At 37.8% G+C, this 27,592-nt stretch overlaps 1 protein-coding gene across 1 annotated transcript in view; it reads right to left on the bottom strand.

Annotated features, from left to right (window-relative positions):
- The window catches only part of LOC307166749 (uncharacterized protein), a 206,856-nt gene that overhangs the window by 33,224 nt on the left and 146,040 nt on the right, over positions 1-27,592 (bottom strand). Inside the window, exon 10 of the mRNA XM_079885370.1 lies at positions 25,541-25,702. Within this exon, the coding sequence (XP_079741496.1) occupies positions 25,541-25,702 (162 nt within the window). The remainder of the gene's footprint in view (positions 1-25,540; positions 25,703-27,592) is intronic.

Below are 27,592 nucleotides of genomic sequence, written 5' to 3'. Positions count from 1 at the left end.
CAGATATCTTCAATGGAGAATTTACTAGTCAAAATGTATTTAAAGATATCTCAAATCAGATTTCTTAATAGTGAAATGATATTTGCAGATATCTCTAATTATCATTCTGACTAGTCAAATTATAATTATGACTCATCAAAATGCAATCATATCTATTCAAAATATATTGATGGATAGTCAAACCATAGTTTTATATGCTAAAACGGCTTGCCATAAGCCTACATCATCATCTACTGCGGGGAACATTTGTCATTGTATTAATTAAAAAGTAAAACATATACATGAATATATCACTTTTAAACCTGGCAGATAAACTGATATGAATTAAGCTGATTATTTTATTCTAGCAAAAGCAGATTAATGTTAATATTACCATGAGCTTATAGTTGTCCAGTGTTCTCAGTCACAGGAGTTTATAGGAAATCTCTCTCTTTCTGTTTAATGAGTGCTCTGCTGTTTTTCCTTTTGTTTAATGTTACAATGTCTTACTGTGATAGTTTTTTATAGAATATTAAATGTCAGTTTGGTTTCAGTCTAAAAATCCTCTTTATAGTCCATTTAGGAAACTCTCAGGAATCTAGCCATAATATCTCATAGCCTATCTTTTATCATCATCGTCATCGTCATCGTCATCGTCATCATCACCATCATCATCATCATCATCATCATCATCATCATCATCACAATCCTCCTCATCATCAGCTGGAGTTTTCATGTTGTTACTTTATTTTCTGCCACATTGTTAAAATGTTCAGATTCCGATTTATCAGGTTAATGCTCCTCAATTACATATTCAACTAAGAGCAGTGAGTGATTTAGGCTATTTATGTTCCTTGGTAATATTAGTTTATAGATTTTTCAAACATACCAGCCGAATGTTTTCTAGTGTTGAAACATGTTCAGAGCATAAATGATCTGGATAAAATCTGTATCACAGAAGGCCTGAATCTCTGATGTGTAAGTGATCATGAGCTCGGTGTATCAGGACTCTGATGAAGATTCAACCAGTTTACTGCATAATTCATAATTCATGTTGATATGCCAGTGGGGAAATACACTAAAAAGTATTTTAAAGCAACAGGGCTGGTGAATAGAATTTCGGATTCTTTTTTTTATCATACATTTATTATTATTAATAATAATATGAATATTTCAGCAATCGTGGTGATGCACACTTCAGCCAGCAGAGGGCGGACATTCATAAAACACCACAAGAAGAAGAAGGAGAGCAATCTTGCAGGACATCAGACAGATCGTATTATTCCATATACATACACTCATCAATGTTCAGTACATGCTGTAAATGTTGTACATGTAGTGTTTGAGTTTGTGTGTTGAGAAAGTGTGAGAGTTTGAATTCACCCTGATAAATGACGAGATGAAGCCAGGCATTCAAACAAGAGTAAGTCCATGTGAAAACAACTGAAATCTGAGTGACACAATATTGAACAGATGTTTATTAAAGAGGAGAGTGAAGACATGAGTTGTTCTGATGAATGAAACATGAAGATACTGATGAACGAAGAGCTTTGTGTCCATTTTTGATTCTTCACTTTTGGTTGCAATATGCAATATTTAGCCTACTCTAAATGTGTCAAAAATAATCAGTCTAATTTTCGGCCTTTAATTTTTTACGTGTTTTGTCATCTGACACTCCAGGAATTTTAATATTAAGTTATTAAAATGATAAGATATTAAATAGCAAAGAATTCTGGCCCAGATTTGGCATGAAGCCAGCACAGCTCTGGCATGAGGCATGTGAACCGAACATGGCCCGGTTATGGGGAGATTGGACCATCTTTAAGGTGGCAAACAGGATATGAGCCAGTGGTTAAGTGTATTATTTGGCCCACATATAACATATAGAAATGTGGCCCACATATGTGTGGCCAGACTTATCCCATAGTTAAAATGTAATTTCAGATATTTCATAATTAATAATATTTTCATACACACAGCTGTTTCCCCTATTCCTGTTTGCAGCGTGGGTTTATTCTCTCTATCAACAAGGTTTAATGAATAATTATGAAACAACATAAACTTTAAATTTACATTAGGCTACATTTAATCATTTAGCAAACACTTTTATCCAAAGAGGTTTACAATAGAGGACAACATAAGTAAGCAATATATATATTGTGTGTTAGTGTGAAAGGTCAAAGCAAGATGGAATAGAACTTTAATTGTTTGATTGTCTCATTTCATGCACAAGATAAGACCAATTTGCACACATTTCTTCGGTCTTAAAATGTCCTAATATGGCACAAAAATAAATAAATAAATAAATAAATAAATTACACCAATCAGGTCGCATCTAGAAAAGCGCACCCAGATAGTGCGCCTAAAATGCAATGCTTCATGGGTTTGTAGTTGTACATCATTGTAGTCTTTATACTCAATCTTGTACTTTTTCCTTTTTTTCTTTTTTTAAAAATATTTTATCTTCAATTGAAACTGTGTAATCTTGCGATTTAGCCGATTTAGTTAATGGTTTAGAACGCTTCAACCCAAATTAAAAATATATATTGATACTTCCGGATCCAGCGCCGCCGCAGTTTAAGAAGTGGGCGGGCAGGCAGTGGCACTGATGCACTTGAGGCTGCACTTCACCAGAGAATGTCTAATATGAAGAGAATTGGCACTCTCCGGTTACTTCCGGTTTATGGACTGGTTGCAGTAACACGTCTCTGTCCATGCGGGGGCGCTCACAGGCGAGTGCAGAATGAATGGAGGTCTATGGCGCTATATCAATCAAAATCCACTTTTCTCATGATATAATTTTTTGTCTAGTAATTTGAATGTTGTATTTGAAAGGAGATGCAAAGAAATTACACATTGCTGGGTGTTAGATTTTTTAGAGTCACTTATTTGCTTTAAAAGTCTTTTAAAGTGTCAATGACGTCATACACATCGTACGACCAGAGATACTGCTTTACGGCAATCCTTCAGTCACTTTGGTGCTTTCGCGCTCTGCACTTTCTTTTCTCTCGAGGCATCGACAACACAGCTGACACAGGTAAACACACGACACAGCTGACACAGGTAAACACACGTGCTAGAAGAGTTTCTGTTTGGTTTGTTTCTGGTCCTGCTGCGGATGACACGATGCCATCAAGCGGTATCTCTGGTCGTAATCAGTCCTTCACTGACCAATCAGCGTTCATTAGCAGAATACTAGCGTGTTATGGGCAACAACAACTCAACCTGTAAGAAATCGAAAGGACATAAGTACTCGTTCATTCAACTTTCGACCTATAACCCATGTTGAATTTGCAAAACCTACAATCAAATCTGAGATTTCTCAACGGCAATCGGGTGAAAGAGACACATTTAGCCGTCTAGCGCCATAGACTCCCATTCATTTTGCACTCATGGCGATCGCCCCCAGTGGAACTCTGGTGGAACTACAACCAAAATTCGGTACAATAGGACTTAATAGGGAGTGGGCAGGCTCTTCGTAGACGGGCTCTGACTTCAATAACGGTTGGACTTCGTACCTCTAGAACAAAGTGAGCGAAGTTTGGTAAGTAATAATTTTGAATTTTACTGTTAGTATGAGTGTGCTTCGATAACGATAAATGTTATCGAAGCACATTTAGTGAATTACAACATTTTAAATAACATCTACGATTATACATTGTGGCACATCTTTAACATTTATCGTTAGATGACATCAGACATCTTTATTTTATATCACAGGCTCAGCCATTTATTTATTTCAATTTAAGTGACATAACTGATGGATTAACATACAAAAATGTGTAGCAGCAATTCCCAGCAAACACAGAACATTGGCACAACGTACCCAACCTTCTAACAACGTTTTAACAACATGGCCAGAAGGTCACCATAACTACATTGTGTGGTGAAGGTTGTTACGGCGTTGTCACAATGTTGACATTGAACTACTGTTCAGGGCCGTTAAGGTTGTTATTAAAAATGTAAAAAATTGTTTCTCAATACCAAGTACGCAAACTTCGGACTTGCGTCCTTGGTAGTTCGGACTTCTCTGTGTGCACACATTCAAAGCACTCACACACAGACAGCTACATCTCAGATGCACGCAAATACTGAATTGAGTTCTCTTCTGCTTCTTTTTGTGCTTGGATGAACAAATACAGACAAAATTACATCAAAATTGTAATCTTTTCTAACAGACGGATGTAATTTGTAATGTATTTTTGTGTGTGTGTGTGTGAGAGAGAGAGAGAGAGAGAGAGAGAACTCTATGTTACCAGTGTCACCTATAGTATTCGTAGCATTTCATGATGTATTAAACCATTGCTTTAAAAAAAAAATCATTATGATTTCAGGTACACGCACTGGCTCTCAAAGGTGGGGTGGATGTTCATGAGTGCATTTGGAGGATTATGCATGGACTGGTTACTAACGATTTGGCCAAAAAAGTCAATATGAGAGGAATAAATGGAAAAATTGGTTTCCAGCGCTTGCGCTTACGGGATGTTGTGATTGGTAAGTTTTACTTAATGCCATAAGAGTGGTTTAAGTTTTAAGAATAATTAAAATGTATTTAAATTCAGGTTACAAGGGGAGTAGAGGAAAAAAGCAGAGGAGAACGAGATGATGGAAATGTGAGGGATGGAAAGGGGGAGGGAGAAAAAAGCAGAGGAAGAGGAGAGGGTGGAGAAATTGGGGGATGAGGAAAGAAAAAGAGGAGAGGAGGGGACATGAAGAAGGTATATGTAGAGGAGGTAGATGGGGGAGAGAAGAAAAACAATTCTGTTATTCTTTATTTTACAGTGTCCTTGCTATATGTTACATGTACTTACTGTAATAATAACAGTGGATTATGAATAGTTACATGCAGTAACTTTAAACCAAACCTTAATACTAACACTATAGTAAGTACATGATACATAATTTTACTCTGTTCTTAAATAACAATTACAACTGTGTAAAAAGGACACCGTAAAACATAGTGTAACCAACAATTCCACTAAAACTGATCTATACATACATAGACCAGTTTAAATTGAAAGTGTAGACGTACATGATATGACTGGTTCACATGATTCATAATGTCCTTATTGTGTTGAACCAATCATAGCATTGCACTAAGGCTGAGATAAAAAAAGAAAAGAAAAGTGCAGTCATATATCTGTCCTTATTGAATTGCACATGACTCCGTAAAAAGCAACTGCTTAGACTGGATTTCTCCTGGAGTCATATTGGAACCTGGTAGGAGGATGGTGCCAGACTCACTACTGATCTGCATCAATTTACAGTCTCTGTGTAGATGTTACATAATAGCTTTTCCGACCGGAGGAACCTTTTCACAGTTCCTAGAACTATTGGCTATAGTACCCGGATGTCGGATGTTCGCACCGCAGGAACTAGGAACGATTTTAGTTCTAGGAACTCCATTTGTAGGGACTAATTTAGGTCCTACTTCAGAGTCGGTCTAAACCAGCACTATAGGAACTACCCGTGACGTTAGTGTACGCTGATTGACCGAACGCACGCGGAACACCAGCACCCGCCATTTTTAAAACAGCTACAATGTAAACACACAGATTATAGCCTATATATTTACTCCATAAACTAACTATACAAACATGGAAAACAGTGATAGATGGGTCTCTAAACCTTTATGCTGAAGAGAAAATCCAACGCAACTTTGAGGGGACCAAGCCAAACATGATTATGTTTATCTGCCCAGATAGCAACACTGGACATCAACCACACGGCATAGGCTAATAACCTTTTTTCATATACTGTGTACTTTCTATAACAGTTCTATCTAATAACATATTAAACAGTACTGTTAGACAGATCGCTAACTAATAAACACAGAGAATGCGAGCATTGTTTGCTCTGACGTTCTCAGCGCCGCCAAAATAAAGGTCCGTCGTGCCGTCAAAATAAAAGTCACCGTGCTTGCGTCACTCCTACCAGTTCCTATGGCCACTTGGCCAGTGCGAACGCAAACAGCGAAACCGAGTTTGGGGGAGAATAGTTCTTAGAACTGTTTAGAAGTGGACAGTTCCTAGAACTAAGTTCCTGTAACTACTTGGTCGGAAAGCGGCTAATGTCTGTCAATAGGTTCTGTGTTCAGTTTTAATGTAATTGTCCTTTAAAGGGATAGTTCACTTTAAAATGAAAATTCTGTCATCATATACTCACCCTCAAGTTATTTCAACCCTGTATGAATTTCTTTCTGAACACAATGGAAGATATTTTGAAGAATGCCAGCATACAGGGTTGAAACAACTTGAGGGTGAGTATATGATGACAGAATTTTCATTTTAAAGTGAACTATCCCTTTAAAATCCAATAGCCATATTTTCTTTTGATACAGAAACTAATTTCAGAGCATGTATGTTTCAGCGGCTGTGAGGCGCAACCACCTGACGTCTGCGGCCACAGAAAAGGAAATCGATTCCACCATCAAGAGATGGCTATATCTGGCCCCGGATAGGGATGTGTGTACAGTGACTCTTGTTCATGAACTGAATCAGATGTTGAAGTGTGTGCAGTGACTCTTGTTCATGAACTGAATCAGATGATGAAGTGTGTACAGTGACTCTTGTTCATGAACTGAATCAGATGATGAAGTGTGTACAGTGACTCTTGTTCATGAACTGAATCAGATGATGAAGTGTGTACAGTGACTCTTGTTCATGAACTGAATCAGATGATGAAGTGTTCACAGTGCCTCTTGTTCATGAACTGAATCAGATGTTGAAGTGTGTACAGTGACTCTTGTTCATGAACTGAATCAGATGATGAAGTGTGTACAGTGACTCTTGTTCATGAACTGAATCAGATGATGAAGTGTGTACAGTGACTCTTGTTCATGAACTGAATCAGATGTTGAAGTGTGTACAGTGACTCTTGTTCATGAACTGAATCAGATGTTGAAGTGTGTACAGTGACTCTTGTTCATGAACTGAATCAGATGTTGAAGTGTGTACAGTGACTCTTGTTCATGAACTGAATCAGATGATGAAGTGTGTGCAGTGACTCTTGTTCATGAACTGAATCAGATGTTGAAGTGTGTACAGTGACTCTTGTTCATGAACTGAATCAGATGTTGAAGTGTGTACAGTGCCTCTTGTTCATGAACTGAATCAGATGTTGAAGTGTGCACAGTGCCTCTTGTTCATGAACTGAATCAGATGTTGAAGTGTGTACAGTGCCTCTTGTTCATGAACTGAATCAGATGTTGAAGTGTGTACAGTGACTCTTGTTCATGAACTGAATCAGATGTTGAAGTGTGTACAGTGCCTCTTGTTCATGAACTGAATCAGATGTTGAAGTGTGCACAGTGCCTCTTGTTCATGAACTGAATCAGATGATGAAGTGTGTGCAGTGACTCTTGTTCATGAACTGAATCAGATGATGAAGTGTGTACAGTGACTCTTGTTCATGAACTGAATCAGATGTTGAAGTGTGTACAGTGACTCTTGTTCATGAACTGAATCAGATGATGAAGTGTGTGCAGTGACTCTTGTTCATGAACTGAATCAGATGTTGAAGTGTGTACAGTGACTCTTGTTCATGAACTGAATCAGATGTTGAAGTGTGTACAGTGACTCTTGTTCATGAACTGAATCAGATGATGAAGTGTGTGCAGTGACTCTTGTTCATGAACTGAATCAGATGTTGAAGTGTGTACAGTGACTCTTGTTCATGAACTGAATCAGATGTTGAAGTGTGTGCAGTGACTCTTGTTCATGAACTGAATCAGATGATGAAGTGTGTACAGTGACTCTTGTTCATGAACTGAATCAGATGTTGAAGTGTGTACAGTGACTCTTGTTCATGAACTGAATCAGATGTTGAAGTGTGTGCAGTGACTCTTGTTCATGAACTGAATCAGATGATGAAGTGTGTACAGTGACTCTTGTTCATGAACTGAATCAGATGTTGAAGTGTGTACAGTGACTCTTGTTCATGAACTGAATCAGATGTTGAAGTGTGTACAGTGACTCTTGTTCATGAACTGAATCAGATGTTGAAGTGTGTGCAGTGACTCTTGTTCATGAACTGAATCAGATGATGAAGTGTGTACAGTGACTCTTGTTCATGAACTGAATCAGATGTTGAAGTGTGTGCAGTGACTCTTGTTCATGAACTGAATCAGATGTTGAAGTGTGTACAGTGACTCTTGTTCATGAACTGAATCAGATGATGAAGTGTGTACAGTGACTCTTGTTCATGAACTGAATCAGATGTTGAAGTGTGTACAGTGACTCTTGTTCATGAACTGAATCAGATGTTGAAGTGTGTGCAGTGACTCTTGTTCATGAACTGAATCAGATGATGAAGTGTGTACAGTGACTCTTGTTCATGAACTGAATCAGATGTTGAAGTGTGTGCAGTGACTCTTGTTCATGAACTGAATCAGATGATGAAGTGTGTACAGTGACTCTTGTTCATGAACTGAATCAGATGATGAAGTGTGTACAGTGACTCTTGTTCATGAACTGAATCAGATGTTGAAGTGTGTGCAGTGACTCTTGTTCATGAACTGAATCAGATGTTGAAGTGTGTACAGTGACTCTTGTTCATGAACTGAATCAGATGTTGAAGTGTGTGCAGTGACTCTTGTTCATGAACTGAATCAGATGTTGAAGTGTGTACAGTGACTCTTGTTCATGAACTGAATCAGATGTTGAAGTGTGTGCAGTGACTCTTGTTCATGAACTGAATCAGATGATGAAGTGTGTACAGTGACTCTTGTTCATGAACTGAATCAGATGTTGAAGTGTGTGCAGTGACTCTTGTTCATGAACTGAATCAGATGTTGAAGTGTGTGCAGTGACTCTTGTTCATGAACTGAATCAGATGATGAAGTGTGTGCAGTGACTCTTGTTCATGAACTGAATCAGATGTTGAAGTGTGTACAGTGACTCTTGTTCATGAACTGAATCAGATGTTGAAGTGTGTACAGTGACTCTTGTTCATGAACTGAATCAGATGTTGAAGTGTGTACAGTGCCTCATGTTCATGAACTGAATCAGATGTTGAAGTGTGTACAGTGACTCTTGTTCATGAACTGAATCAGATGTTGAAGTGTTCACAGTGACTCTTGTTCATGAACTGAATCAGATGTTGAAGTGTGTACAGTGACTCTTGTTCATGAACTGAATCAGATGTTGAAGTGTTCACAGTGACTCTTGTTCATGATTATTTGTCCCAGACTCATTTACTTTCCTGTTCAACAGTTCTTCTGTATTAGATTCAGTCCAAACTCTCTTTTGATGAAGATTCATAAAATGATTCAGTCAAAACTGGACATTAAAAAGCAAACGTGTAAAAACAGTGAAACTCAGGGTGACAAACGTTTATCATGAATGAAAATAACAGTCAAAGATCAACAACTGAAGAAACATGTTCAGACTGAAACAGGAACAAGCGTTTATTGACCATAAACTACAATAACATGATTAAACTGTAATAAAACGTGTGAATTAACAGTGAAATACTGGAGGTGACAGTAGATTAATGTTCATTTTACACTTATCTCTATGATTATATAGATGATGTGTTATTCATCTCACATTATTGATTATAATAATCCTGTGAGATCCAGCAGTTTTAATCAGATCATCTGAAGGATTTTAATAACACATTGTGCACAAATAAAGTGTGTGAATATCAATAACGGTGATAATGCAGTAACACACACAATCAGTTACACAACTGGAGAAATGACAATTAATGTTTATGTAATTCATTTACATTTTCTTTGTAATTTGTTTTACAGTGTGTGTGTGTCAGAGTGTGTGTGTTGTTTAATGTGACACAGAGACACTGAAGAGTTATAATAAACTGTAAATCCAGCATAAAGTGGTTCAGTGAATGTGTGTGTGAATGTGTGTAAGCGTGTGAGTGTGTGTGTGTCAGTCAGAGTGTGTTTGTTGTTTAATGTGACACAGAGACACTGAAGAGTTATAAGTATCAAATCTAAATCCAGCACAGAGGGGTTCAGTGAATGTGTGTGTGAATGTGTGTAAGTGTGTGAGTGTGTGTGTGTCGCGTGAGACGCTGTAGAAGGACAGAGTGCCGGCCGACACGTCCACAAACACTCCTACTCTCTTACAGGATCCTGAACCAGCAGAAACAGCAGTGGAGTTACTATTGTGAAGGACAGTGAGTCCGTGATCAGAGCGGCTCAGACTCCAGGACTTCTTATTACGTCCAAACACACAGTCACTCACTCCTTTCCTCTTGATTCCTTTATATGACACTGATATATAAGCACCTCCACTCCATTCAGCCTCCCAGTAACAGCGTCCAGTCAGACTCTCTCCACACAGAACCTGAGGCCAACACTCAAATCTCTCTGGATGATCAGGATACGACTGACTCTCTCTCACACGCGTCACTTTTCTGTTCTCCTCAGACAGAGCGAGGAGAGTGTGTGCTGTGTTTGGATCCAGTGTGAGATCAACGGCATCTGAACACAAGAACACACACATTACAACAGCAACATTTACAACAACACACACTAAAACTGTGTTTGAGGACTTACATTTGTGTAGTCTTGATGCCATCATTAACTCTACTCCGTGATCCACACTAGAAAACACACACACACACACACACACAAAATAATAATAACTTTAATTAAAGTTTAATTACACATATGAGTCATATTCAATATTAATAAATTAGAGATTTTCTTGTTGATCAAAGAATTCAGGAAAATAAACTAATTAAAATTCAAACACTAACGCTCACTCTCACACACACACACACACACACACACACTCTCTCTCTCTATGACCAGACTGTGCTCGCTGAGTCTCTCTCTCTCACACACACACACACACACACACACACAGTCTATTATAGTTTGTAATCAAACAGACACACAGAATCTTCTGATATTCACAATACATGTATGTATGTAAATGTACATGAACAGTTCGCATCACACACCATCACACACCCCCCCACACACACACACTTGCTTGTTGTGTCCAGACTGAACTATAGTAAAGCTCTGTTGTCTTCAGCTTCACTGTCAAACCTCTGCAACTGATCAGACGCTGCAGCTCGAGTTCACACACACACACACACACACACGCACATCCTCACAGAGACAATCACACACACACACACACTCTCTCTCTATGACCAGACTGTGCTCACTGAGTCTCACACACACACACACACACACACTCTCTCTCTCTCTATGGCCAGACTGTACTCACTGAGTCTCTCTCTCTCACACACACACACACACACACACACACACACACACACTCTCTCTCTCTCTCTCTCTCTCTCTCTCTCTCTGACCAGACTGTGCTCGCTGAGTCTCTCTCTCTCTCACACACACACACACACACACACACACACACACACACACACACACTCTCTCTCTCTCTCTATGACCAGACTGTGCTCGCTGAGTCTCTCTCTCTCTCTCACACACACACACACACACACACACACACACACACACGCACTCTCTCTCTCTCTCTATGGCCAGACTGTGCTCACTGAATCTCTCTCACTCACACACACACTCACTCACTTGCTTGTTGTGTCCAGACTGAACTATAGTAAAGCTCTGTTGTCTTCAGCTTCACTGTCAAACCTCTGCAACTGATCAGACGCTGCAGCTCGAGTTCACATCACACACACACACACACACACACACACACACGCTGCAGCTCGAGTGTGTTTATCGAGCCGAAGAGACTCACGTCACTCTCCTCATAAAACTGCACTGGTTACCAGTCGCCGCTCGCATCAAACTACAGAACAAGCACTGGCTCTGAACCCTTTCATACGGTGGCCGAGAGAGCTCAACGCGCTGCAACTGAAGAAAACACATGCAAATTAAGAAAACATCTTCCTCAGTTTCACAACACACGTGTGCTCCAAATACTCACACAACACAACCAAATACAGAAACGCGCTGCAAATAACACAGAACACAGCGGAAATGTTTCCATGGGAACCAAATCAGTGACGAACCCGGCTGGGACGTGCTTGCTTACAGCTCGTGAGCATCCCTATGCCCTGCTCCCTTCGAAGGGCAGACGGCAGAGCCCTTGAAGTGGGACTCTGGAGTGAGCTGGGCACTAGTGTGCCATTATGTAGCCGTTTGGAACGCACTTGATGAAGGGAGCAACAAAAGACAACGTAATTTCCTCATTATTTTCACCTGGGATGTTCCCATGACAACGCAGCACGGTGTCCATCAGCTGAATAGCTGTTCTTACAACAGAAATAAAATGCTGTTAACATAACGGTTGCAAATATATGTATATAGAGAGCCTAAGTCCCGCCCCTCCGCTTCCGGCTCATGGGACCTTATTTCGGAAAAAATATGTATGGAAGTCAATGGCGAGAGACAACTTATCTTTTTATTCCATCTGAACTGTGCCCTGAACTACACATATGATGTTTGTCAATTTAAAAGGTAATTATTAAAGTAAAGAAAGTCGCAGTTTGTCATAAAACAGAAGAGTAACGTTTAGTTTTATGTGAAAATCGCTCAATGAACTACATCTCTCGTCTCGCACTATGTACGTCACAAGATCCGTTGCTCGTATGTGTGTATTCTGGCTCAAAACACTCAGGCATGACGGCGTAACGTTACGATTATAATGTAAGACTATAGAAAACATGACAGACGTTAGCTTCAGTAAAGTTAGCTTCATTCATTGAGAGAAAAGGTATGACGTCACATGTGCGCCTTTTGGGTTTGTAGTGTTTGTAATTACGTATTTTCACAGTCTTATACCTCAGCAGTTTTACATCAAGCTGCGACTTTCTTGACTTTAAAATGTATCTTTTAAATTGACAAACATCATATGTGTAAATCAGGGCACAATTCAAACGAGATCAAAATATTTGTTGTCTCTCGCCATTGACTCCCATACAATATTTTTCCGAAATAAGGTCCCATGGTGGTCGACCGGAAGGGGAGGGACTTAGGCTCTCTATACAATACAGCAGTGCCGCGATCGTTTCCGCACCGAGTCTATTTCTGCTGTGCTGCACGCGCTGAATTAAAGTGACAGCGCATGTTTCGTGGTCAAAATGAACACAGATTGACTTGAAAATGTAGTAATTTCACCATAAATGCGTTTCATTAAATAAAATGTAGTAATCTCACCATAAATATATTTAATTAAATACTGCTTTTTTCACAGTCATCTTTTTACTTCAAGACCGAGGTAAAGCAAGGAAAAATACAATTTACCTCAAAAAGGCGACATATGAACAACACTTGTCTCATTCGTGGAGGTGGAAAAACAAGTTATTTGTGACATGCAAGATACAATTTAAATGCAAAAGAAAAGGCATGAGATGAGAGTCGGCTGTTTTTGTCAATTTTAAGTTTTAATTTAAAATGTTTGTAGCCTACATGGTTAAATATTTTACCACTAGCTTTAGCAACTTAATATAAGTAGAAGTAATGCATGGCATAATAGGCCTACGTTGTTTAAATTGTGTTCAAACGTGCATACGCTAAAAACTTGTTGCATCTTTCCCAAAAAGACTCATGGCTGTATTAGATCAAACGGGTGCTTCCACTAAATACTGAGCAAAGGGTCTGGATACTTAGGACCATGTGATATTTCAGTTTTTCTTTTTTAATAAATGTGCAAAAATGTCAACAATTCTGTGTTTTTTTGTCAATATGTCAACTTAAATTTTTTAGCAAATGGCTGCAATATAACAAAGAGTGAAAAATTTAAGGGGGTCTGAATACTTTCCGTACCCACTGTATATATATATATATATGTTTTTTTTTTTTTTACTTTACTTCTCATCTGTACATTAATGCTGTGTTTTGGGAGATTTGAAGTAATTTTGTAGCCTACCTATTTACTGCAAAATTCCTCATCTACACCATTAGCATGCATATAAAATATTACATTTTTAAGAAAAGAAAAAAAACACTAATTAATAATGATCAAAATGAAATATGAGTTGTTTCTAGATATTGATCTAGCTGTTAGATGCATAATTCTGCCATCTGGTTAGAATTTGTTTTGCAGATAATATAGTTTTAGCCAGAAAGTGTAATTGTCATATACTTCCAGCAGAGGCCTCCATAGAGATCCATTCATTTTTCTGGATGTGACAAACTGCTCTTTTACAATTTTTTACGATTGCTATGACAGATTTTTCAATACTTTTAACAATTTTCCGAAACTCTTAACACAGTTAGCAATACATCCTCATGTGAGCTGTGTAAGCTATACTACTAACACATTTCTTGTTGCTTTAACACAAAATGCATACAATTAACACAAATTTAAAATGCTTGAACTTCTTTTACACACTTGCTCAAACAAGACCAAAACCATGGATTTTTATTTTTATTGCCAAATTTCCTATTTGCATGTGTTTTTTCCTATTTGCATGTGTTTTTGTTTCTATTTGCATGTGTTTTCTTCATTTGCAGCACGTTAAGCTCTCTCGGCCACCGTATATTTAACTGTTTCTGATACACATTTGTTAAAAACATGCAGGAGAACATTTCATCAGATGATGTTGGTCATCTGTATAGCTGATGATATAGTCATCCTGATTCACAGATATCACTTAAAGTCAAATCTCTGAGTATATTAGCTGTTATTTTCATTTGATTTACAGTAGACTTTAGATATTGTGGCATCAGTATTATGACAATCTGGTATTCTGATTTCTCAAGTCATTACACAGAAAATATTTTGAGCTGTTTTTTTAGGTGCACACATCAAGAATCAACATATGAATCTCAACAGTGGTGACAATCAACAAAGCTTTCTGTGACTTTAGTAGCTTGTTTTGTGACAGTCAATGACCTTTTCTTTCTTTTTTTTTACAGTGTACATTAGTTAATGTGAACTTAGTTGAACATGAATTATTTAACACTTCTGAAATGAACAATACTTCTACAGCATTTATTAAGTAAGGGATAATGTTCATCCAGCTGGTTGTTATGCAGAATAAACCCCAACAGGGAGATCAGGATCAGCATCACTCTGAAGGGCTTTTTCTGTGATAATAATAACAGACTGGATGTACATTATCTTGCTGATTATATGGCTATTTGCCACATAAGTAAATAATTAAACACGAAATATTGATTGAGTCGAAATATTTAATTAGCTCTTTAAACACAAAGCTTCTGCGGAGAAAGCAGTTCAAACTAGACGGACATTTAAAGGACAAGTTCGGTATTTTACACTTAAAGCCCTGTTTACAGATCGTTTCTGATTAAATAGAACGGGTAAGATTAAAATTTGGACACATGCTGCTGTCCCGAGAATTTTAGGTTTATTTCGCTTTCCCCCCCACCCCCACAATGGATGTCTATGTGCACTCGAACATTCATTCCTAAAACACATTAAACTTTCGTTTACAAAGACGTGAAACTCACCGAGTGGTCAGGGGTGTTCACTGGTATGTTCACTCAAAAATCGCTGAAAATGATGCATTCCAACAGGTGTTTTACCATTCGTTGTAAAACTGTGGATCTATTTTTCCAAACGTCTCACACCCGTAAATTCTTCCGTTGAGAGCTTGAATAATAGACACTCCAGCCCAGTTGGTGGCGATAATGCACATTTGCCAATTGCAAGCAAACCACTGGCATTTCATTGAATACACAGAAGAAGCAGAAGAAGAAGTGGCGGAGTAATACCGTACCTCACACAGCTCTTTCAATACAAGTCAATGGAGTTGGACAAAAACTACGATAAAACCTGTTGGAATGCATCATTTTCAGCGATTTTTGAGTGAACATACCAGTGAACACCCCTGACCACTCGGTGAGTTTCACGTCTTTGTAAATGAAAGTTTAATGTGTTTTAGGAATGAATGTTCGAGTGCACATAGACATCCATTGTGGGGGTGGGGGGGGAAAGCGAAATAAACCTAAAATTCTCGGAACAGCAGCATGTGTCCAAATTTTAATCTTACCCGTTCTATTTCATCAGATACGATCTGTAAACAGGGCTTTAAGTGTAAAATACCGAACTTGTCCTTTAAGAGATACGGTATACAGTCATACTTATTACACAGCATTTCGCCACATAAATAATTATGGGATAAGAGATATTGATTTGAGATGAAACGGTTTTAAAATCATATCGGATTTGGGCGTAACGTGAAATAAACCAATCAGAGCGTCATCTCACATTCCCTTTAAAGGGATAGTTCACTTTGAAATTAAATTTTGGTATGTTTTAGCTTAGTCCAAGTGACTACAGTGACTACAGTAATCTTAAGTATATCAAGCGACGAGAATACTTTTTGTGCGCAAAAACAAAAGACTTTATTCCACTATTCATTTCCTTCTCTCTGGGCCTCTAGTTGGTTCACGTAGTGTTTTTGCGTAGCGCGTCTGTGTTACACGTCACCACGTAGGCTCACAATTGGCCGAAGCTGGTCATGTGTGTGATGCGTGTTGACGTGCAACACAGACGCGCAGCGCAAAAACACCAGGAGGCCCAGAGAGAAGGAAATGAATAGTGGAATAAAGTCGTTATTTTTGTTTGTTTTTGCGCACAAAATATATTATCGTCGCTTAATATACCTAAGATTAAGCCACTGTAGTCACTTGGACTATATTAACGATCTCTTTAATAACTTTTCTGGGCCAGCAAGTTTCGGTCACCTAGCAGCCTATGGAGGAGTGATCCAGCTCTCAGATTTAATCAAAAATATCTTAATTTGTGTTCCGAAGATGAACGAAGGTCTTACGCGGTTGGAACAACATGAGGGTGAGTAATTACTGACAGAATTTTCATTTTTGGGTGAACTATCCCTTTAAAATAGCATCTGAATAACGCGCCACAGATTTTAGACTAGGTTTCTCCTGGTCTGTGGCGGAATTGTTTTCTGGAACTGCAAAATAGCACCAGGGAACGTTTGCGCCGGAACACAACGCCTCTTTTTGCTGAACCAAAAGTTCATTCCCTAATTTACCACTGTGCGTCGGGGGCAAAAGAGGAATGATACATGCGTCGGTGTACAAATTCAATTGCGCTGGGTGCCAGATTGGGCCCAATGGCCCATCATATCATTTGTATACAGTACATGGAGGTGCATGCAATTCTTGGCATGTAATGCTATGCAGAACTCGGCAATTAACAGATTTCCAATGTTTGTAAATTCTTGACTCAATAATAAACTGACATTTTAGAGTTGGATCTGTTTGTTTGTGTTTCATTTGATTGTTTTCATTCCACTAGTTGCACGCGCATCTCTGTGATGATGTTGCATAGAAACCCGTCTATGAGAACACTCATAAGCCACATGTTCACACAAAACATGAAAGCACACAGCCAGTATAAAACACAAGCTTTTACACAGCACAAGACAAAACACGACATGAAAGCACGCGGCCGATGAAAACATGAACCGTGTGCTACACAGAACACAACAACACACACAGACAGAAGAGCGTACGGTCCGAGCGTACTCGAAAACACACGACAAGACAGAGCGCACGAGAATGAGCAAAAGCACATCCTGTGCGCTCACAACAGAATACAAACACGCGGAGCATGAATGTCCGAATCCCGACACAAAACCGAAGCCAAACTAGACCGAAGTAACGGGCCTGTTGCGCAAATTTCGACCGTTTTACAACTACAGTACATCAGTACTGAAGCTGCAGACGCGCGCAAGTATTGCAACTTTAGTTTTTTACAATACACCATACACTGTTAGATCTTACCAGCCTTTTTTTTTTTTTTTACAGTAAAATACTGGCAACACTGTTAAGTCTATTAACTAAAATTTATAATGCTCAAATAATGTGAGCAAAGTATTACTGTGAACTTATTTCATTTGAGACCACTAAAAAATATTGTACATAAAAATATTTCTACTGGACCAGCAACTTCACAGTCACCGCAACATACAATTGCAAATAAAGAAACGCACAGCGTATCATCAATGTTTCTAGATCTTCCCCTGGAATAAAGCACACCCAGATAGCAACATTGTTTCGGCCCGGATCCGGCCCACATCTGGCACTTGTGGAATACGGATCTGGCCCACATGCAGCATGGAATTACGGCACTTGTGTGGCCCACTCCTGTTTGCCAGATCTGGGCCACAAGCAGGCCATAGCAATGCCACATGTCAGCCAAGAGCAAAGAAATAAACCAGAACTGGACCTTATCTGAGTCAAAAAATCTGTGTATATTAAATATGGAGTCATTTCAGCCTTAATAAGCCTGTTAACAAGCAGAATCACTGAAGGAAAGAAGAGAACAGAAAAAGAGACGAGCAGAAACACAAGAACTACAACTGACTTCAGACACAGCCTGAGATGAAATCAACTGAAGAGAAAAGAAGACATTAAATCTGTGAAGATCTCAGCAGAGGAGGATTAAACAACTCCACAAACAGCATTACCAGCTTCACTTATTACTAACCAGACTGACTTTTTAGATTTTAGTTTTTATTGAGATTTAACAGAGGTTTAACTCTAATGTGTTTAATTTAAAGTCACCATAAGAGTGATTAGTGTTTCCATTAGTTGGGCCTTTAACTCGTAATATATCTTTTTATAATGTCTTTTTTGGCCGCTGTGACAGTGTGTTTGTTAAACACATTTGCAGCAGCAAAGAAAGCTAAAGTGAAATGAGATCAGGTGATGATGGTTACCTGTTGATGGATTTATAATCATCATGAAATAACCTGATTCACTGATGTCTTTGGAATCTAACAATTGTGTTGATCCATTAATACTTTCACATCACAAACCCTGTGTTACTGCAGAATGAGTTCAGCAATATTATAACAGTCAGTTTAAAGCTTTTAACAATCATGAGATCAAAAGATTAGCTTATGTTGACACACACAGATATCAACAATCAGCGTATGAATCTCAACAATGGTGACAATCAAAAATATTTAGATGAACATTAATTCAGAACATCACTGAAAAGCTACTAATTCACAACAAAAACATCAGCAAAAAATAAAAGCAAATATTTAGAATCAAACAAAATTATAGGACAATTCAGCTGCATAATTTATTCATGTTGCAATGCATGCTGGGAATTTTGCAGTATGCTGGTACCCAGCATGCATTGCATAAAAGTACTTTTGATTGTCACCATTGTTGAGAGTCATGCGCTGATTGTTGATGTCTGTGTGTGTCATATTAGACTGACTTTTTGTGCTCATGTTTGATAAAGTCTTCTAACTTCTTGTTATTATATTGCTGGATCTCATTCTGCAGTAACACGGGGTTTGTGTTGTGACAATATTAATGGATCAACACAATTGTTAGATTCCAAAAACATCAGTGAAAAAGGTTATTTCATGATGAATATAAAATCATCAACAGGTAACCATTATCACCTGATCTCATTTCTCTGTAGCTTTCTTTGCTGCTGCAAATGTGTTTGACAAACACACTGTCACAACATCCAAAAAAGACATAAGTTATACTAAGAGTTAAGAGCCCAACTAATGGAAACACTAATCACTCTTATGGTAACTTTAAATTAAACACATTAGAGTTAAACCTCTGTTAAATCTCAAGAAAAAAATAAAAAATACAAAGTCAGTCTGGTTAGTAATAAGTGAAGCTGGTAATGCTGTTTGTGGAGTTGTTTAATCCTCCTCTGCTGAGATCTTCACAGATTTAATGTCTTCTTTTCTCTTCAGTTGATTTCATCTAAGGCTGTGTCTGAAGTCAGTTGTAGTTCTTGTGTTTCTGCTCGTCTCTTTTTCTGTTCTCTTCTTTCCTTCAGTGATTCTGCTTGTTAACAGGCTTATTAAGGCTGAGATGACTCCATATTTAATATACACAGACTTTGTGGCTCAGATAAGGTCCAGGTCTGGTTTATTTCTTTACTCTTGGCTGACATGTGGCATTGCTATGGCCTGCTTGTGGCCCAGATCTGGCAAACAGGAGTGGGCCACACAAGTGCCGTAATTCCATGCTGCATGTGGGCCAGATCCGCATTCCACAAGTGCCAGATGTGGGCCGGATCTGGGCCGACACAATGTTGCTATGTGGGCAGGCTCTACTCTTCAGCACAATGGTGACCCAAAAAACTACATCTTACAGTAAACTACTGGTAAAAGTGTTGCCAGTATATAACTGTTTTATAACTTACATGTTATTACTTTTACACTGTTGTGGGTGTCTTTTTATCTTACACTTCAACCCCACAGGAAAATCCACACTACAAAGAGTAAAAAGTAACATTGACGCACTAGTGTTGCAGTGAGATAATTAAGTGAATGTGTAAGTGATTGTTTAGCATTAGTGATGAACACCTGCTGTTAACAAGCAGAATCACTGAAGGAAAGAGGAACACACTAACAGAAAATAGAGAAACACAAGAACTACAACTGACTTCAAACTATTACTAGAGATGCACCGATTGATCGGCTGGTGACCGGAATTGGCCGATTTTCACGTGATCAGCCATGACCGGCGACCGGCCGGTCAGTATGACATATGCCGATTTTATGCCGGTCAAATGCACTCGGCATGATTAACTTTTTGAGCTGTACGGTCTCATATATGGGATTTTTATTTCTGTGCCCCTCAGAGTAACTTACGGTGCCACATGTAGAATGTTCAGTGACGTCGCATCACTGCCCGATTCAAACTGTGCTTTCGCGCGTTGGCTGGAGCTGAGCCAGAGTCGGACGCGTTCAGCGCTGTCACAACTAAGCAGTGTTTTCAACCTCATGTTTATTTTAGGTTTCAGATATTTAAATACACATAACCACGAGTAAAACAATACATTTGGAGTTTGTAAAATACACACTGATGCAATAACAATCTATTCAAATATAATTTGCCGACATGTGTTATTCATATCAGACAAACATAGTGGAAGTAACTATAAAGTTTACTCTATTCTTCTCAGTTCACCGGCCACTTTCTTGCATTTATTTCGGGAGAAACTGATGAATTCACGTGCTGTAAATCCGACTGACAGGACAACATTGCAGCGCCCATCTCATGTTATAGATCAAGATTATTTATAAAGGTTTTTAAACAACCAAACACACTCACTTACACGTGTTTGAGAATCGGAATATCAGATAGGCTAGTTGATGACATGGTAAGCAAGTTTGTGAATATTTTGAATAAAAAAGGAAAAGCGAAATAAAAGCGACACATCTGTCATACAGTATTATTGTGGCTGCGGTGTATCGCGTGACGTGTCGCCATGGAAACATTAAAGGGAAAAAATGTTCGCCTTGAAAAAAATCACTGTGGACGGGGTGGGGTTGTCAGTTAGAATATTTTAAACTTACGCGTGAAAGGGTTAAAGAAAAGATTGATAATAAATATTTGTGTGTGCTGTAAAGTGGTTAGAAAAAAATTAAATTGGAATCGGCTAAAATCGGTATCGGCAGGTCAAACTCAATGAAAAATCGGAAATCGGAATCAGCCTAGAAAATTGTAATCGGTGCATCTCTAACTATTACACATTATTACACTTATTATCCAGTATGACTTTATTTCTGTCATACATCTATAGAAGTTGTTATTGAGATGTTTAATTGAAAATGTTTGGTTTGAAGTTACCATTATAGAGATCAGTGCTTGCTTTAGTTGGGATGCTGACCCTTGACTTTTTAACATCAGTTTTTCGCTTGCTGCTTGAACTTTGTTTTTGCAAGTCACACATGGTTTGTGAATGCAGTTTGTTATATTGATTATGATGACAAAATAATCATATAGCCTGTTCATTCACTAATCTCATTCAGTTTAATCCTGCATCAAGTGTTACATTACCACCACTGTGAAACTACAGAAATGAGTTACAATGATAATTGTTTTTTAGCACATCATGCACAACCAAAGAAACAGAGTTACACTGACTTGTAGGAACACAGAGATATCAAAAATCAGCACGTCTCTCAACAATGGTGGAAATAATTTATTTATTTACTTATGCAGCAGTGCATGCTGGGAGTTTTATTCTATCCTGGAACCCAGCATGCATTGCGACATGAATGTTGATGTCTGTGTGTGTCTGAGTCTTGCAGTAGTTCAAAATGTTTTAATGTAGTATATGATTTCAATATTCTTCAGAATAACTGATTACAGAAACATTGCTGGATTTCATGAGGTAGATTAACAGATATATGACAAATATTAAATAGCCATAAATTCAAAGCTTATACACTGGATGAGATCAGAAAATCAGACATGTCCAGAATGATTATGGCATCATCACAACAGCCAAAAACACCTGATCAATTTCCTCTTGACTTTGTCTTGCCATAACAAATGTGTTTTATAAACTCACAGTTACAGCAGCCAGAGAGAAACTAATGCTATAAAGTCAAGGGTCAAGAGACCAACTAAAGCAAATACTGATCTACATCATGGTGACTACAAACTTTATTATATTCAATAAAATGAAATATCTGTTAATTCTCAACAAAACCTTTTGTACATGTATGAAATAAATAATGTTAAACTGGTTTGTAAACTGGTTTCACACTCAGTGTGGCTGGAAGTCAGTTGTAGTTCTTCTGTTCTTGTCTCTCTGTCCTTCAGTGATTCTGCTTGTCAGGTGTTCATCAGTGTCTGAATTCACTATATTAGTGAACTAATGTAGGGGATAGTGAATGAGGGTATAAGGTGTGATTTTGAACACAGCCTCTGAGTGTCGACTTTGAGCGCTGTTAATTCACAGTATATTCCTGTAGAGTATTTTTCTCGAAAATGACAAATATAAAAAAGAATGCATTGTTTTCTACAGTAGATTACTGTTTTAATAGTATGATTGCGCCACTCCTGTTCAACCTGTATATGCTCCCACTGAGCCAAATAATGATAAAGAACCAAATTGCTTACCACAGCTATGCAGACGACACACAGCTCTACTTAGCCCTATCGCCTAACGATTACAGCCCCATTGACTCCCTGTGGCAATGCATTGATGAAGTCAACAGCTGGATGTGTCAAAAAAAATTCTTCAGTTAAACAAAGACAAAACATAAGTCATTGCGTTTGGAAACAAAGATGAAGTTCTCAAGGTGAACGCATACCTTCACTCTAGGGGTCAAACAACTAAAAATCAAGTCAGGAATCTTGGTGTGACACTAGAGTCAGACCTTAGTTTCAGTACTCATGTCAAAGCAATAACTAAATCAGCATACTATCATCTGAAAAAAATATTGCAAGAGTTAGATGCTTTGTTTCCAGACAAGACTTAGAGAAACTTGTGCATGCTTTCATCACCAGCAGGGTGGATTATTGTAATGTACTCCTCACTGGCCTGTTGGCGGTGAGCTAGTGATCAGCCGTAAAACAGTGATTCTTTTAAAATTTCCTACAAAAACCACAGCATGTGAGTGAAGCGGTGTGAAGCTCCGCTCAATATTCCACTCTATGCCAGTGTGCTCGCTCAATCACTCACGGCCCAAGCGAACGATCCACTCATGTACCACTCACTCACACCAGTAAAACTACCTTCGCTCAAATCCCACTCCGGCATGATATTTATCTGTATTATCTGTCTTTGTTTGTGGTGATTTTCTTGAATAAATTACAGATGGCCTATAGATAAAATTATAGATAAGATATTTGTGGTTTTAAACCAATCTATTGTATAAAGTTCTGTATAAACAATCGAGACATGACTTGACTGGAGTGCAGAATTGCAGAGCTGGTGCAATCATATCCACGTCGCTGTGATCAGATGCTTTCTTTACTAATGATTTCTCATCACTGTGTTTTTGTTGTGTTTGTTATTAAGAGAAAAGTGTGCAATACATTTTAACATATTCATCTAAATGTCGCTCTCAGTAGCGTCTGCAGTGTTGGGATGTTCACTAACAGTTTACTACTGAGAAGGTATTTCAAACTTCTTATTACCCCAAGCAAAGCACAAAAAAGGAACTATGCTATTTGCTCTCTCAGTTTCTCCACACTCACTTCAATTTATTCTCCATCTTCGTTCTAAACTAAGATGTCAACAGTGTATTTATGTACAAGGTGCGCAACTTCATTAAAACAATATTTTAATTCTATAACCTCAGATATATTGCTTATTTCACATAAAGCTCAAATGTGCTGCCTAACACACAAGAGTGAACCTCACTGGTTCTTGCGGAAGCTCAAACGTCCTGCAGAAACTACGGCAATAAGTTACAATGACACATTTTTTTAACACCTCATGCACAACCACAGAAACAGAGCTACACTGTCTTGCAGAAACACAGAGATATCAAAAATCAGCACGTCTCAACAATGGTGGCAATATATATATATATATATATATATATATTTATTTATTTATTCATACTGCAGTGCATGCTGGGAGTTTTATACAATACTGGAACCCAGCATGCATTGTGAAATGAAACTTTTGATTGTCACCATTGTTGAGATTCATGTGCTGATTATTGATGTTGATGTCTGTGTCTAAGTCAAGGAGGAGTTGTTTTAATGTTTTAATGCACTCTATTATTTCAATATCCTTCATAATAAATGTTTACAAAAACATTGCTGGATTTCATGTTGTAAATTCACAGATATTTGTTTAATAAATATTAAACACTCATAAATTCAAAGCTTATACACAGGAAGAGAACATTGAATCAGATGTCCAGCAAATACTGATCTACATCATGGTGACTACAAACTTTATTATATTCAATAAAACATCAACAACTAAATATCTGTTAATTCTCAACAAGAACTTTAGTACATGTCTGAAAGAAATAATCGTAAACTGGTTTGTAAACTGGTTTCACACTCTGTGGCTGGAAGTCAGTTGTAGTTCTTGTGTTTATCTGTACATGTTTGCATTTTTTCTGTTCTTGTTTCTCTGTCCTTCAGTGATTCTGCTTATCAGGTGTTCATCAGTGTCTGAATTCACTCACTTCTTTTCATTCACTCTGTCAAGTGGACTATATTAGTGAACTAATGTAGGGAATAGTGAATGAGGGTATAGGGTGTGATTGGGAAAACAGCCTCTGAGTGTTGATTTTGAACACTGTTAATTCACAGTATATTCCTGTAGGCTATTTTTGTTTTCTACGGTATATTACTGTTTTAATGGAAAATGGTATGAAATTGTCAGAATTTGGCCTTTTCTTACCGGGTTAACCGTGTGCGTAACACGAGAATGAACCTCATTGGTTTTTACGGAAGCTCAAACGTGCTCTGTAACACAAGAATAACTCTCACACATTCTCACACATCAAGCAAGCATGTCTGAGCTTCCATTTAACATAACTGTTGTGTGCGTTGATGAATTTTATATGTGAATAAAAGAGTCAATTAAATCTGTTCATCATATAAAGTGATCATGTCTCTTCAGAAAATTTGGATTAAATTAAATTCAAACAGATCAGTTTCACAATCTCTTTATGAACTTTTTGAAGCGTTGAAGTGGCACTGTCAATGGAGGGACAGGAATATCTCAGATTTTATTAAACATTTCTGCATTTCTGTTCTGAAAATGAATGAAAGTCTTACAGGTTTGGAACAATATGAGGGTGAGAAAATAATGACAGAATTTTCATTTTTTGGTAAACTAACCCTTTAAAAAAACAAAACCAATCACACTAGACAGGATTATTGTTATATTACTTAACATACTTGAGTTTGTCCAGATGGTTGAGAGTATCAGAGAGCAGCTTCAGTCCTGATTCTCCTGGTTGATTGTAGCTCAGATCCAGCTCTCTCAGGTGTGAAGGGTTTGAACTCAGAGCTGATGCTAGAGCAGCACAACCTTCCTCTGTCACCAAACACTTAGATAATCTACAACAACAGTAAGTGACCATGTTAGTGTGCTTCATCTACTGGTGGCCTCTGATTGATTTTAATGAAATCACAGTGTTGTAAAATGTGCAAATTATCATCTACAAATTATCTTAAGGATCTAATTGTAAGTTATAATTTCAAAATAAAAAAACTCTATTTTTACCCATGAAATTAGGGCTGGACGATATGGCCAAAATGTATATCACAATATATTTCTTAATTTCGGTTGATACGATATAATTCCGATATCGATATGAACAATATAAAAGCCTCAGAAAAAACTGCCAAGAATGCCCACAATGAATGTCTGTACCTACAAACTTCTGATAAATTAATTTGCCAAGTCTCTGAAACCTCCTCCTATAAAACTATATAATATTTTAGAAATAAAAATGGTACAAAAAATTATTGTTAATATTTTATTTGTATTTAGCCTTCATACAAACAAGAAATGTGAAATCACCGTCAAATAAACATAAGACTCTCAACTTATTAATATTAATATCTTTAACTTTAAACTATAGGCTAACATAGACTGATAATATTATTCTTATAGATTGAGACAAAAGTGCTTCAGCCAGGATAAAGAATATGAAAAGTGCTCAAAGTTGCTGCAGAAAAACAACAAAAACACATGTTGCTGAGGGACATTTTGAGTGTTGATGAATCTGAATGTAGTGTTTACATGAATGCTAAACAAGTGATCGGGTCACAAGCTTTTATGTCACAAGCTTCAAATCGGAATTGATTTTTTGACATGCGCAAAAAACTCACAAATAGAGTTTCCCACTGTTTGCACATAATAACTATTCTCCTACATTGATTCTTTATTTGTTTTAAACAGCCGACTTAATATTTGTCCATTTCTGGTCATAATTTGGAGACAATGAACATATGAACTGTTGTGCCATGCGGCTTATATTTATCACGCAGTAAAAATGCCCCTCCCTGCCATATCTCGTCTGTGGATGAGAATCTGAAACAAGGACTGGTGGGACGTTGTCCTGCTCCACTTCACAGATGCTGAGTGAAAGGAGGATTATAGAATGACGGGACACTCATTTATATGACACTTTATTCAACCGGAATAACAGCTCGTTCGCACGTCATAACGCTATTTCAACGTCATTGCACATGCACAATCCTTTCAGTTTCGGTTTTCAATCCGATCAAATGTTTAACATGTCCTCTCGATTGGATTAGAAAAGGAATAAACCACCGCTCTCAATTCGATCAAAATTTAATTTGGATCGAGCTCAATCAAATTGATTAAGGTGTTTAAATGAAGGCTTTTCAGTCCGATCGAGCCATCAATCCAATTACTAATGGATTATCTGGTTGCATGTAAACATAGCCTATGCCTGTAATGTATATTGGAATATTGGAAATGTGTTTAAAAATCATATCACCGTTATTGAAAAAACATTATATCACGATATATATTGATATTGAATTATTGTCCAGCCCTACATGAAATCTAAAAGAATTAACCGTCTGGGGTCGACAGACATACCGGCGCCTTTTGGGGGATTTTTTCACATAGCAGCAAACGACTTAAAATTCTAATTTATGTAATTTATGGTAATACGGTTATACAGCAATACATCATTCAAAACTGTAAAAAGTTTACTTTCATTTGTGTCCACTTGCAATCAAAGCAAAACAAACAGGATGTTTTCTGCCATCTCTGTGAACTTTTTTCTGCAGCGCGTCACAAAAAAGAAACAAAACCCAGCGAAAATTTGTTACATAGACATGAGTAGTGGTCGACCGATATATCGCAGAGGCCGATATATCGGCCGATATTTGGAATTTTTTAGATATCGGCATCGGCCGATAAATCTTTCCGTTTGGCCGATATATTTCAAAACATTTTGTGAGTGTGTG

The sequence above is a fragment of the Squalius cephalus genome (assembly GCF_949319135.1).
Source record: "Squalius cephalus genome assembly, chromosome: 1".
Lineage (NCBI taxonomy): Eukaryota > Metazoa > Chordata > Actinopteri > Cypriniformes > Leuciscidae > Squalius > Squalius cephalus.
This window is presented reverse-complemented; position numbering and strand designations above follow the sequence as displayed.